Below are 13,561 nucleotides of genomic sequence, written 5' to 3' on the forward strand. Positions count from 1 at the left end.
TAAAGGACTAGCCTGAGATTGTGAGACAGGAACAGCTGGCTGGCTGGATTTGAGCCGAGGCAAATTCTGGACCTGACGTCAAGTGAGGACCCCTGATGGGCTCTGTGTCAACAGACTTGACTCGATTGCTCGGACCCTGAATTTTCTTAAATTTTATTGTGTTCGCAACATTAAAGGAAGAATTGTACTGACCCCTGAATGAACAATCCTTCGCGTCTTTTGTTTTCAAGATAGAAAGGGAAATAGAAGGAAAGCAGCGGACAAAAGGGAGGGCACTGAAGAAAGAATGAGTGACGGCGACAAAGAGGCGCCGAAGATGGAGGGAACAGAAAAAGTGCTGGACAAGCGAACGACGTTACTACGGCCTCCGGAGCCAGATCCCAACAAGGCGCCGATTGAGAACACGGTGGAGGTGACGCCGCTGGCGGTGCTGGGCGAGGTGAGTTTACAAATGGGAGCACTTGAAGGCATCACCACCCTGAGCTGACCTCAAATCTCTGCTCTGACAGGACATCTTCACCAACACACGTCCGCTGTGGCTGCCTCCTGGTGCGCGCGGTGTCTATGGCGGCGCCGTGATTGCGCAGTGCCTGGCGGCGGCGCAGCTAACGGTCAAGGACGATTTTCTGGTGCATTCGTGCCACTGCTATTTCCTGCTGGCGGGCTCGGCGACGATCCCCATCATGTACCACGTCGAGCGCGTGCGCGACGGCCGGTCCTTTGCCACGCGGACGGTGCAGGCGCGGCAGAAGGGCAAGTGCATCTTCACCACGACGATCAGCTTCGTGCGCGAAGCCAGTGGTGGTGCAAAGCAGATCCATCACGCGGCGGCGCTGCCCGAGGGCGTGGACATGCCGCAGGCGAGCTGGGATAACGAGCCGGACGCGGCGTGGGATAAAGGCCCGTTTCAGAGCCGGCGGATTGAGCTGCTCAATATGAATGACAATGAGACGAGGCCGGATCAGCGAAGGGCGCGGCAGTGGCATCGCAGTCGGGGCAAGATCTCTGCTGAGGGCGGGCATCAGGCGCATCTCAACGCGCTGGCGTACATCTCGGATAGCTACTTCATCGGCATGGTGTCGCGGATTCATAAGCTGTGGCGGTTGGGCATGACGCCGGAAGAAGTGGCCGCGCTGCCCGAAGACAAGAGGGCGCCGCTGCAGCAGTTTCTCGAGTTTGAGGGCCTGGGAAGCAAGTTGGAGGACTGGCTGACGCGGCCGCGGATGGGGATGCTGGTGAGTCTGGATCACAGCATTTACTTTCACGAGCCAAAGAGGGTGAGAGCGGATGAGTGGATGTTTTCGGAGATTGAGAGCCCGTGGAGTGGGGATGGGAGGGGGGTGGTGATGCAGAGGATCTATGCGCAGGATGGGACGTTGCTGGCGAGTTGTATGCAGGAGGTGAGATTTCCTTCTTCTTCTTTGTTGCCGCTGATGGGTGTGAATGCTAATGAGTGAATACTTTTAGGGCGTTGTGAGATTGCAGCAGGATGGGACGGAGAAGACGTCCAAGATTTGAAGGTGTTGTGAATGAAGGCATTCAGTGCCTATGTGCAACAAGCTAGATTGAGATTTGCGATTTGAACATTACATTGATAAAGGTTCTGGTACAAGAACTGTTTGTGAGCATTATTTAGACAAAGATAATATGTTGAGCATTGCCATTGTTGCCATTGTCGTTATTCACTTGTTCGCTGCCTTCTCATCAAAGGCGGCTCGTTTGTTCAACCTCTTCTCAATACTCGAACATCCGTACGTCATACTCTAGTATATAAACATCTCAGAATCCAGCTTGAGAGGTTACCTCGAGGAACACAATCACAATTGTCAGTCTACGATAAACCACTTGGCCCCCTTTCGTTATTTTTTTTTTGCCGATCAACTCTCTTCCATATCCAGGGCAGAAAGCCAAACCTCGCCATGTGCGTCACAGCCTATTCCTTATTTACAGTCTGTGGGCACTACCCGTGCTCCGAAGACCGAAAATGCGCAGTTTACTCCAGCTACTCAGCCTTGAAGAAGAAACTAGTGTATTGCTGCGATAGCGAGCTTAGGGCAGTCAGGTTTGTCTTTGACTGGTGCCCAGAATGCAAGAAAATGCTCTTCGAAGATGTGACTACCAGCGATGAGAAGAGCAAGGGCAAGGGGAAGGAGACGTACGCGTTTGAAACTCGAAACATTAACGCTATTCGACGATACTGGGAGTACAAATTCATCATAGGCAGCGCAACGGCCATTGAGCCTACGAAAAGGTTGCGCTTTGTGGTCAATCTCGATCGGGATATGGCAAAGGACAGCCAAACATGGACAGGCATAAGCACCATCAATAGGTTGCTAGAGATGATGCAGCTTGGAAGAGAAATCTCCTTGTCTCAGAGAGCCATGGATTTTGGCAAGTTGACTGTCGACGAGGCGACGCTCCAGAGAGCTCTTTACACCTTGAAGCCTTCTGAGATTTGGCTGGGGCCAAAGAAGCATGATTATGCTATTGCTAGTCGGGATAGATTCGCAACATTGCTACACAAGGCGAGACTTGGGACCATTATGTGGGCTAACGGCAATGACGAGGTCTATGAAAAGGAGCTTGGCGTGTCTATGCATTGGGAGAGTCCTTATGCCACGGGGGTTTGGAAGGTGACTAGATATGGTGAGGTTGTAGCTGGTTCATCTGAGGTTCCGTGTATAAGTGGATTGACGTGGCAGGAGGGCCTTAAGCTGAGGCTTGAGGCGCTAATGGAGGCTCTAAGTCATATTATCGAATCATGATAGATGAACACATTTTCATCAACGCGAAGTGAGTACAGATATATTGTATGACGCTTCACTACACCTAGATCGGCTATAGGCATTATGCAACACAGAATTTATACAAGTTAGGATTGAGAGGAGTATACTCCATGACGTGCCAGTAAGAATATGAGATACCTATCAGTACTAAGGTAGGTAGGTAAGGTACTAGGTAGTAGTAAGTGGTACGTAGGGTATAAGGCCATCTATAAATGACAATCGCTCCTTTCTCACCCGTATGTACCAACTCTTTACTGTATTACATTGATAGGACCAGGCTCAATAAAATAGAAATACTGCTAAGAGAGACGCTTGTGCGGGGCCTTGAATGCTAGTTATTGGATGCGCCTTGGAATTTACAAATTGACAAGACATAATGAAAATGAGGCTGGTACGGCTGAGACCCCGCGCATAGGTAACATGAAGTATCAATGTGACAGGGCAGGATGTCAGATGAAGCCAAATGAAAGCCTTGAGTCAGAGGTATCTTGTAGCGATGTAGTACTTGGCGGTGTCCAATATTCGGTTGCCTGATATGCTAGTATGCCTAATCTACATGCAACTAATACTATGCCCGATATTTTTTCAGCAACCTACCTAATCTATTTTCATCTTTACAAAGTGACTGGCTGTCTGACCTCACTATCGTGAAAATCCAGTATTTTCCCTAAACTGCCAAAAGAACGGAATAAAATGACGTCTACGAGAGAAGTTACGGGAAATACGTTTGGAAACGATGCCACAGTACTTCTTGGAGATTTGATCAACAATGTAATCAATGTTAGCACGGGTATGAAGACCATAAGCGACATACAACCCCTGGCCTGGCATTACTAAACAGCTTTACAGACCCCTCTGCTGCAGATACAGCTTTTCTTCAAGACATCAGCAAAACAAATCCTGTGGATGATAAAAAACGAATACTTGAATCCAAGGGTCCCCTGATATACGACTCGTATCGCTGGATCCTCGCGCATAAAGAATTCAGAAAATGGCGCGACAAACAAAAGAATGGAGTTTTTTGGGTCAAAGGGGACCCTGGAAAAGGCAAAACAATGCTTCTCTGTGGAATCATTGAAGATTTCGAAAACAATTGCAAGCTACAAGGGAAATTGGTCTATTTCTTCTGTCAAGGCACAGATACCCGACTTAATACAGCCACCGCTATTATCAGGGGCTTGATTTACTCAGTGCTTCGACAAAACCAAGGCCTTCTTTCATCCATCCAGGAACAGGTAAAAAAGGAGCCAAGAGGTTACTTAGAAGGAACTAATGCGTGGGTTGCGCTTAGCCGGATTTTTACAACTATTACTCAAGATCCATGCATGGCAGATTCTACTTTTATTATTGACGCCCTCGATGAATGCCAACACCAAGAATCGCGCAAATCGCTCTTTAATCTCATCATGGACACGAGCAGCCACATCAAGTGGTTAGTATCCAGTCGAAATGAGAAAGAAATTGAACACGCATTAAAGTCGATTGACAACAGGCTAATATTGGAATTGCAAAGCAATGCAGGCCATGTCTCCAGCGCTGTTGATACATATATAGATCGCTGTGCTCGAGACATTGAGGCGCTTGAGGGGGATGATGACCTCCGCGAGAAGACGGTTAATATACTCAAAACAAAGGCAAACGGTACCTTTTTATGGGTAACACTTGTTGTCCAACAGCTACGAGGTGCTGGCCGTCCTCACATCGAAAGAATTTTGGAAGAAATGCCCGAAGATTTGGAAAGCCTCTACGATGAGATAATGGAGCGTTCGAAGAAGGGGTGGAAAAATGACACAGAAGCCTGTCTCATTTTTTTAGCAACAGTGACTGCCGCCGAGCGACCGCTTCATATTGATGAATTATATCTATTCACCAGCTCTCAATTAATCGGCACCAAGGTCAGGTATCTTCCAAGCGATATCGAATACTTGGCTAAGGCTTGCGGATCATTTATAACCATCATGGACAAGACTATATACTTCATCCACCAGTCTGTTAAAGACTATATGGCACACAAGGGAGCCATCAGTATTTTCCCTAGAGGAATTGAGCGTCAACATTCTAAGATGTTTGAAATCTCACTCAATGTTTTGGATAAGGTCCTTCGATGCGACATCTATAATGTCAGAACACCAGGAGAACATGTGGATGAAGTTGCACCACCGAATCCGAACCCATTAGCATCAAAAGCATACTGCTGTGCATTTTGGATTGAGCACCTATCTCATTGCAGACAACCTCGGCTATTTCAAGACGGCGGAATACTTCACACGTTCCTCAAGGAAAAGTATTTAAACTGGCTAGAAGCAATGGTCTTGTTGAAATTATTACCCCAAGCCGTAATTGCTATTCAAAGGCTGCGAGACTTGATTACAAGCTATTACACAATGGATGGTAATAGTAATCGGACTTATGAACCGCCTCACGCGAGAAAAAGAGGCCAAATTGGACACGATCGTTGGCTAGCCGACACTGTGATGCCTGAAGGGAAACCAGATATATTGGTATGTGAACCTGAGAGCAGAGCAGCGCTTGCGAGACCAGGTCTAATAATAGCATAGGTAAACAGCGAAAGGAATGAGACCCTTGAACTGACAAGAGACGTCTATCGCCTTGTCTCTTCACATAGGGCGATAATTGAAGCGTATCCACTACAGATATATGCCTCCGCACTTATATTCAGCCCCAGCGAAAGCATATCCAGGAAACTGCTTGAGGCAGAGCAGTGCCCAAAATGGATCGTGTCTAAACCTAAGATGAAATCAAATTGGAGCCCCTGCATACAGACAATTGGCGACTATGAATATGCTGTTGGTTCAGTAGCAATTTCGCCGGATAATACAATGCTGGCGGCGATTGCCTATGGTAAAAAGGCCAAGGTCTGGAATTTGATATCCGGAGTGTGCTTACATACGTTTGAGACCGAGCTTGTCATGGAAGTGGTTTTCTCACCACACAGTACCCAATTGGCACTGATTGCCATTGAAAAAGTTGAGATTTGGGATCTCATCACGGGCACTCGAATCAAGACTATGGAAGGCTATTTCCAATCAGCGAGCTTTTGCACAGACGGCACCCATCTGGCTCTTATGGGCGACACCACTCTGGAAATTCACAATCTTGCTACAAGTGAGGATTTTCACACGCATACTACTCACCCAAGCGAATTGGTCCTGGCCACAGTTTTCCCCTCAGATTGTGCACAATTGAACTCGGAATTTCTCAACGGAGTCGTTGGATCCCATTGTACAGAAGCCGATACGGGAGCACCTGTGTTTACAGATCGGATATTTCATGCCAAGGTGGTGGTCTACAACCCGGAAACGGACACTATGAAAGTTCTGGATTTGGCTACTGGCAAATGCCTACAGGCTACGGTTATGGCGAAGGAAGTGGCAGGCAGGGACGAATTAGCACTTTCACCTGATGGGATGCGACTGGCACTTGCGAGTCATGGCGCAATCGACATCTGGGATCTTGCCACCAGTAGTTGCCTACAGACAATCGGAGACCCTTGTCTCAAGAAGAAAGCAATGATGTTCTCGGCCGATGGATTGCGGCTAGCATCAACAAGAGAGAAAGAGATCAAAATTTGGGATATTGCCACTGGTACATGTCTGCAGACACTTCTAGGCCATACGGAAGAGGTCTACACATTGGCTTTTTCGCCCGATGGCTTGCGGCTGGCATCAGGTTCTGGGGATTGCACCATTAAAATCTGGGATCTGGCTGCTAAAAGCTCCCCAGATATTACGACCTATTCGAAATGTCAAGACCGAATCGATTTCGTCGCATTCTCGCCTGATGGGAGGTGGATAGCATTGGGTTTAAGAGATGAAACTATCAGGATCTGGGACACCGCCGCACGTGCATTTCAATGGACAATGAAGACGTCGTATAGTTTTGAGGGCATCGCCTTTTCCCCAGACAGCATGCAGCTGGCAACCGCTGAAGGCGCTTATGACTATAGGTCATTTGGGGATCGTTTCACGGGTGCAAGGTTTCGAACCCTCAAGAGTAAACCATATTCTTCCAGAAACACTCAACCAGCGTCGAGATCGCCTGATGGATTTATTAAAATATGGGATTTAACATCTGGGACGTGCTTATACACGATTGAAAATGATCGGTTTGTGGATTTATGGATAGAGTTTTCACCAAGTAATACACCACCAGGCGGGCGTTCATTCAGACCGGGCGACACCTACACCACCATCTGGGGTCTACTTACAGGTGTATACCCCCATGAAGATATCTCAGAACTAACAGGTCGGAAACATGAGGAATTGGATTCACATCTCTCGAAGCAGGTAGAGATGCCCCTTGTGTATTTTTCTCAGGGGCAACAGTTACGTTACAACGATGAATTGCCTATGCTCAGCCTCAGCAAAAATAAAGATTGGATCCTGAAGTCGAATAAACCGCTGCTTTGGCTCCCTCCGGACTGTCGGCCTCAGCTAGATGAAGCCTACGTAGATTGGCGTCAGCCAGTTGGAGTATACAAGAACCATATAGTCATTGTTGACAAGTATAACAACTGGCTACATTTCGAATTTAATTTTGACAAGTTAGGTAATTAAGCTACAATGGAACAGAGAATTTGAGACAGGTAATCTCGTTTGTCTTGATCTGGCAATTTGACAGGGAAATGTATATCTTAAACAAGATGTTATATCCTTTACGCTTAGTGCTTGAAAAGATTCAATTCAAAATCGTCGTCATGCTTCTCGATTTACTCAATGCCTAAATGCGTATGTAATGGCACTGTAGGAGAGGCTTGGTCTTGGGCGTTATGCCAGCTTTATTAACTGAAGAGGGAAGGTACGGAAGAACGCAACCCGACTCCGACTACAATCTGCAGAAAAGCCAATGCAGAGTGTTTGCATCAGTCTGCCCATCTATCAAAAACTCTTTCTTCACATTACGACTTACTCGAGAGTTCCTCTTTTAGATACGCGGCAGACAAGATCGCCCATTTCAAGTAGTATCCGCGGCAGATTTCATCAGTACCAGCCATTGACTCATCGTGCAGAGAGCTCTGTTAGCTTGAATTGGGCCAGTGGCGCAGCGAGGCGCATCCAAAAAAACCAACAAAATGGCCAAGGGATCAAAAAGCATGGGAAAACAGGGGACTCAGAGCGCGTTGGTCCAACGGAGGCTCTTCGCAGAAGGTGGATAATAGCGGCCCTGCTGTTCTGGATCGCTCAAGTGGCGCTTCAGCTCCAGAAGGATTGACGGGTGGCTGAATTGCTCTGCCAAGGATGGCCCTTTTACAGCTAATTGATGCTAGCGGTGCTACGCTCATCCTGCGCGACGCCGTCTGTCGAGCTAGCTGCAGCCAAGGCGCCTTGGCGTTGGGGACGGGTGGCATCGAGGCTCTCCTGGCTTGGCGGCTGTTTTGAGCTGGACGATTGATGGTTGATGGGCAAGGTGAGACAGACAAGACAAGACAAGACTAACATACTGACACGGCACTTCTCCCAGCATCGTACGATCCAACAACAAGGAGCTTCACCACTATCGTGCTCGCCCATCACGGGTAAAAATAGACTCATGGGTGGCCGGGGCCTTTTGGGTCACAAGCATGATATCCCGGCCCAAGCGGCTCTAGCCTCCTGCAGCGGCAGGGATGAGGCGACGACCAAGCGACGATGCTGTTCAGCTCGTTCGGGCAATCGCCGCAGCCTTAAAATCTATGCTTAAATACAGAGAGGAGCCCAAGCCAATTCTCGTGTTTTCTTGTGTGACAAACGCGGTTCTTCTTTTACAGCGGTTCATCTTCCGGCTCTGGACTGGCTCGTCTCGTCTAATCTGTCGCTCCCCTTACGATTGATTGGCTTGCAGTCAGACTTCTTGCGCCGTTCACAATGCGTTCTACTCTTCAGTACGCCTCGCTGGCGGGTCTCGTTGCCGCTGGCACAGTCTCTGCAGGCGTCGTCTCCGTTCCCTTTGAGAAGCGATTCCTGGACAGCAATCCGCTCCCATCATTGCTGCGTCGTGATGGCACTGTTGCTCTTGATGCCCTCAACAATATCACGGGAGGCGGCTACTATGCCGAGTTCAGCGTTGGCACACCACCCCAGAAGCTGAGTTTCATGCTCGACACTGGTAGTAGTGATACCTGGGTCAACTCGGTAGATGCAGATCTCTGCACAGATTCGATTATACAAGAGCAAGTTGGAGAATCCTGCTCAAAACAATGTAAGTCGGCCATACTCCAATGTCTCAAATTCGATCAGCTGGCTAACATCCTTCGCACCGTAGTTGATCAGACCAAGAGCAAATCTTTCAATTCAACTAGAGAGGTCTTCAACATCACCTATCTTGATGGCCGTAACATCAGGGGCAGATACTTCCAAGACACCGTTACCATCAACGATGCCACGATTAAGAACCAGAAAATGGGTCTGGCCTTGGAGTCTGTCCGTGGAACAGGCCTTATGGGCCTAGGATTCAGGTCAAACGAGGCGGCTGCAATCAAATATCCGACCGTCATCGAAAACATGGTCTCTCAAAAAATCATTGCCATGCCCGCCTTCAGTCTCTATCTCAATGATCTGCAGACCAGCCAGGGCTCTATTCTCTTCGGAGGCGTCGATACCGACAAGTTCCACGGCGGTCTCGCAACCCTGCCCTTCCAATCGCTTCCTGCATCCGTTTCTAGGACTTCGGATATTGTCATGTACGCCGTCCAGTTGAATGGACTCAAAGTTTCTGGCCTCGATACTCCTGCAGTCGACGCCACCGCTATTCTCGACTCTGGTTCGACCATCAGTCTTCTCCCGGGCGATGTCGTACAAGCTGTTTGGAAAGAATTTGGCGTCATGAACGTCCAAGGCGTTCCTAATCCGTTTGTCGACTGCGCCAAGGCTAATCTCAAAGATACGTCTTTCAGCTTCCAGTTCACAAACAAGACGATCAAAGTGCCTATCGACGAAATGGTCATCAACAACTTGGCCAGCGTACAAGATCAGATCTTCTCGGACCCAACCTTGAAGCAGGTATTCAAGGGCTGGAGCGGCGTTTGCACCTTCGGCATGGCTTCCACCTCGGATTTCGGCATCTCGTCCGACCAATTCGTTCTCCTTGGAGACACTTTCTTGCGCTCCGCCTATGTCGTGTATGACCTGCAGAACCAGCAGGTTGGCATTGCCCAGGCCACGCTCAATTCAACCAGCAGCTCCATCCTTGAGTTCAAGGCAGGCTCAAAATCTATCCCAGGCCCCGTTTCCACAGGCTCCGATGACAGTTCGAGTGACGATGGTGACAGCTCAAGCAAGGGTAAGACTCTCGGCATCCTTGACAGCTCTGACTGATACTAACGCTTCTTTAGACAATGCCGGCATCGCGCTGCATCCTGCCTTCTCGGCCGCTATTGCAGGCACCGTTTTTGTGACTCTTTCCATGATTATGCTATAATAGAAAGCAGATATAGCGAGGTGTTTAGGATAATTTTTTCAACTCTTTTCTATAACTAATAAGTATTACTGAGATGGGGAGCGTGAGAGTACATGGCAGAAATTACTCAAAATTTGCGAATCATAGTATGAAAATGTTTGGATACGAAATGACGAGAGGTAGGGAAGCGATGCTGGCTTCTTGAATACGTTATATAGGTTATGACATTGTTGAATATACCAAGCGCGCATATAAACAGGCGCTGAAAATAATAGATATAATTGATAAAAGAAATCTTGACATTCAAATCACAGCTTTCCTCGAGAACCATTCGTATAGCATCGGGCGCTGACTTCATGAAAAAGGCTTTCACTCTAGGTTCCAAATATGGCTAATAGGGGGAAAACCTCTGCCAAACAAGTAGATGCCGATTATAGCTATCGAAAAAAATTTAAATTTTCAATTAAAACGCCTTTCCATGTATGCAGGAGCATATCTACTTAGCTCCAATCCTCCAGTACTATGGGCCTATTACTACCTCACTGCCTCACTTCCGTTTCGTGTCCCCCCTGTCCTTCTACTCGTCCTTTTGCTCGCCATTCTTCTCATCTTTCTTCCCACCAAACTCGTTGAAAAACCGCTCTCTTGCCAGGTCATTCACGGCATTCATGTAATCCTGGCGATTATTAAGCGTTTTGCTCTCTCCATAAGCCTGTGCGTTGCCCAGATTGGCGCCCTCAGCCCCGAGGCCGACGCCCTCCCTATATACGTTAGTCACGATACTCTCGGTGCGTCCCTCGGCATTAGCACCCAGGCCAGTGCCAGTCGTCCAGCCCATCTTGGCGAGTATTCCGGCGCCCTTGGACTGTACCGGGGCCTTTTCTTGAGCTGGAGGCTTCGCCTGTTCCTTTTGAGCCCCTGGAGCACCTTTATCGCTTGAGGCTGGCAAGGGCTTTTTGGGCTGATTCCACTGCTCACGCCGCTCCTTGGCTCTGTCACGATATTTTGGTGCCGTGGAGCTGGCATCATCATCTGCTTCCGCTTGCGTCTGCGGCTGGATACCCCGTTTGGCCAACCTCTCCAGTGCATTCTTGATAGCCTGCTCATCTTGGAGCTTTTCTGCGTGTAACTGCGAACCTTCATGGCGACCTAGTTCGTCCAGTGACTTGAATTTACGCATGCAAAGAAGACATTGTAGTTTGTCCCTGTCCCCGTATGGAGTGACTGGCTTCTCGACTTTGATTGTCGTATCCAGCTTGCTCGCAGAGGTATTGTCGTCGTTTTGTTCGCTTGATGGAAGTGGCGGTGCTGGATCTGCGGGAGGTGCTGGAGGCGGTAATGAAGGAGGCGGAGGATCAGTAGCTTGCATGGATGTTCCTGTAATTGAAAACTTGATAGGTGCTGCTTTGGAGCTCTTTGTAGGTTGCGAAGGCTGTTTTGCTGCTGCTGTGCCACCAGGTCCATTTACATGGATCTCTTCATGCTTCTTCTGCCACATAGCCATGTGGCCAGCCATAGCTGGGGCCGACTTTTTGAGAGTGGCGCCCAGAGGATCGTCTGCTTTTCTTTTCTTAACCTTTTTGTTATTGTCCTGCTCGCCGGCTTTGGGCTCTCCGTTGCCTGTGAGATTCTCAGGAGATTCGGCGGCAACAATCTTCTGGCTGGGATATGCTCGCAGATCGCGGTATCGAACACGCAGAGTAGGATTGAATAGAGGATTGAAGGAAAATCGTTCTGTATCAGGCATGATCTGACGCTCTTCAGGAACAAACACTCCCATATGTATATGAGACACGGTGACGGCACAAGCCGAAACAGTAAAAGATGGCAACAGCCTGATTTTGGCCATGGCGTCAACGGCATCTTGCAAAGTCCAGAATTCGGCAAAGCCATATTTAGCTGACTCCTCAGTGCTAGGATCGCGCATCAAGAATACGCGGTGCAGTGATCCTGGGCGTGCACCAGTTCGAGCGGCACGATCAGCTGGAGCAGTCGACTGCAGCTTTGAGCCCGATGCCAGCTTCTGACTGGCTGCGTCGGGCTTTTCAAGCTCAAGTCGCTTCATATCCGCAGCAAACATGTCCTCGTTGACAAATGCAGGTAGGGGATAGACTACCAGGATCTGCGTAGGTGCATCGCCAGCATCAGCCGCTGGGTTTAGGCTTAGATGCATGGCTGAAGCTAAGAACAATATAAGTTGTCAGTCATGAGTAGCGTTGAGAGTTTGTTTTTAGTAACATACAAGATGGCAATGCGCCGCACCGCTTGCATTTTGTGCGCGACGAATAGTTGCTGAAACCGCACTGCATACATCTCATCTTAGTTATGGCTCCAGTTAATGCAGCATAGATCATCTTACAGGTTGGCAGACCCATTGGCCACCGCTGGAAACACGCGCTTCTGTGTCATCTCTGCGATGAGCAAAGTGGATATAGGCACTAATCTTGCCATCTGGAGCGTCATCAGTGGTCTGAGGCAGAGTGATGCGGACTTTTGGGAAGTTTTCATTGACAAAGGCGGCTGCATGATCAACATCCTCAAACTGAATGAAAGCTCTGCGTTTTCCTTTGGGACAATTAGTGGTATGTTCTCAGCATGTAAAGTCAACAGGTAGACATACCTTTGGCATGAGTGATCCGGACATCGACTAATAGGAAGTCGTCTGAAATGCAGCTCTGGACAATGCTCTCTCGTAGCTGGATTCACGCTTTGATTAGACACATATTACGTCCTGTTGATCTCTTCTTCGGCATGCTCTTCAAACTCGTCAAACAGTACGGACCTCAGCTGCATCTATCTTGCCGGGCAGCCCTTCAAATATGACGGTGTCGCTGGGTGGGCCAGCTTCTCTTAATCGGCCGCCGTCCAAGCCTGGACTGCGAGAGCGACTCCTGCTATAATAGTCCCTGTGCGGTGATCGGGAGTTGTAAGACCGCCTATCGCGATACGAGGGGGAAGCATAGTCGTTGCCTCTAGCTTGTTCTTGGCGTCCACGGTGATATTCATCGCTATACATGCTGCCCTGGTTGTCACGGCTCCAGTCATGAGGGCTCAGGTCTCGCCTTGGGCGCGCATCATGAGCGTCTCGGTAGGGATGCTGATGCTGATGCTGATGCTGTGAATACGGCCTGGGGCGATGGTCGCGCCGGCCCCACGCGCCGCTGTCGTGCATGTGCATGTCGTCGTCCCTGGACGGAGACTGTGAATAGCCTCGTTGACCCGTGGGCAAGTTAGCCGTCAAGCTCAATTTCATCTGCCAAGGTGTGTCCCGAAGCTGGAGCTAAGCTCCCATGAGTGCGCGGGCCGTGTCTTTACCCTGCCGCGATTGTTGGTAGTCGTCGTCCGGCCGGTGCTGCAAGTCTCGTGGTCGAGAGTAGCGA

General features: G+C 49.0%; 5 protein-coding genes across 5 annotated transcripts; 4 read left to right on the top strand and 1 right to left on the bottom strand.

Annotated features, from left to right (window-relative positions):
• Positions 1-286: 286 nt before the first annotated feature.
• On the top strand, positions 287-1,518 carry TGAM01_v204844 (acyl-CoA thioesterase II; the record flags this gene model as incomplete). Its single annotated transcript, XM_018801457.1, has 3 exons — positions 287-439; positions 510-1,400; positions 1,468-1,518. The coding sequence occupies 3 exons, from the start codon at positions 287-289 to the stop codon at positions 1,516-1,518; spliced, it is 1,095 nt and encodes a 364-aa protein (XP_018665250.1).
• A 578-nt stretch (positions 1,519-2,096) lies between these two features.
• Positions 2,097-2,765, top strand: TGAM01_v204845 (hypothetical protein; the record flags this gene model as incomplete). Its single annotated transcript, XM_024549521.1, has 1 exon — positions 2,097-2,765. The coding sequence occupies one exon, from the start codon at positions 2,097-2,099 to the stop codon at positions 2,763-2,765; it is 669 nt and encodes a 222-aa protein (XP_024405751.1).
• Positions 2,766-3,479: 714 nt separating this feature from the next.
• On the top strand, positions 3,480-7,363 carry TGAM01_v204846 (hypothetical protein; the record flags this gene model as incomplete). Its single annotated transcript, XM_024549522.1, has 3 exons — positions 3,480-3,576; positions 3,636-5,287; positions 5,345-7,363. 3 exons carry the CDS (start codon positions 3,480-3,482, stop codon positions 7,361-7,363), a joined length of 3,768 nt encoding a protein of 1,255 aa, XP_024405752.1.
• Positions 7,364-8,650: 1,287 nt separating this feature from the next.
• Positions 8,651-10,099, top strand: TGAM01_v204847 (hypothetical protein; the record flags this gene model as incomplete). Its single annotated transcript, XM_024549523.1, has 2 exons — positions 8,651-8,984; positions 9,048-10,099. The coding sequence occupies 2 exons, from the start codon at positions 8,651-8,653 to the stop codon at positions 10,097-10,099; spliced, it is 1,386 nt and encodes a 461-aa protein (XP_024405753.1).
• Positions 10,100-10,758: 659 nt separating this feature from the next.
• TGAM01_v204848 (hypothetical protein) lies at positions 10,759-13,434 on the bottom strand (the record flags this gene model as incomplete). Its single annotated transcript, XM_018801454.2, has 5 exons — positions 10,759-12,362; positions 12,424-12,484; positions 12,541-12,746; positions 12,802-12,877; positions 12,964-13,434. The coding sequence occupies 5 exons, from the start codon at positions 13,432-13,434 to the stop codon at positions 10,759-10,761; spliced, it is 2,418 nt and encodes an 805-aa protein (XP_018665247.2).
• Between the last annotated feature and the right edge of the window lie 127 nt (positions 13,435-13,561).

The sequence above is a fragment of the Trichoderma gamsii genome, assembly GCF_001481775.2.
Source record: "Trichoderma gamsii strain T6085 chromosome Unknown Scaffold_14.2, whole genome shotgun sequence".
Lineage (NCBI taxonomy): Eukaryota > Fungi > Ascomycota > Sordariomycetes > Hypocreales > Hypocreaceae > Trichoderma > Trichoderma gamsii.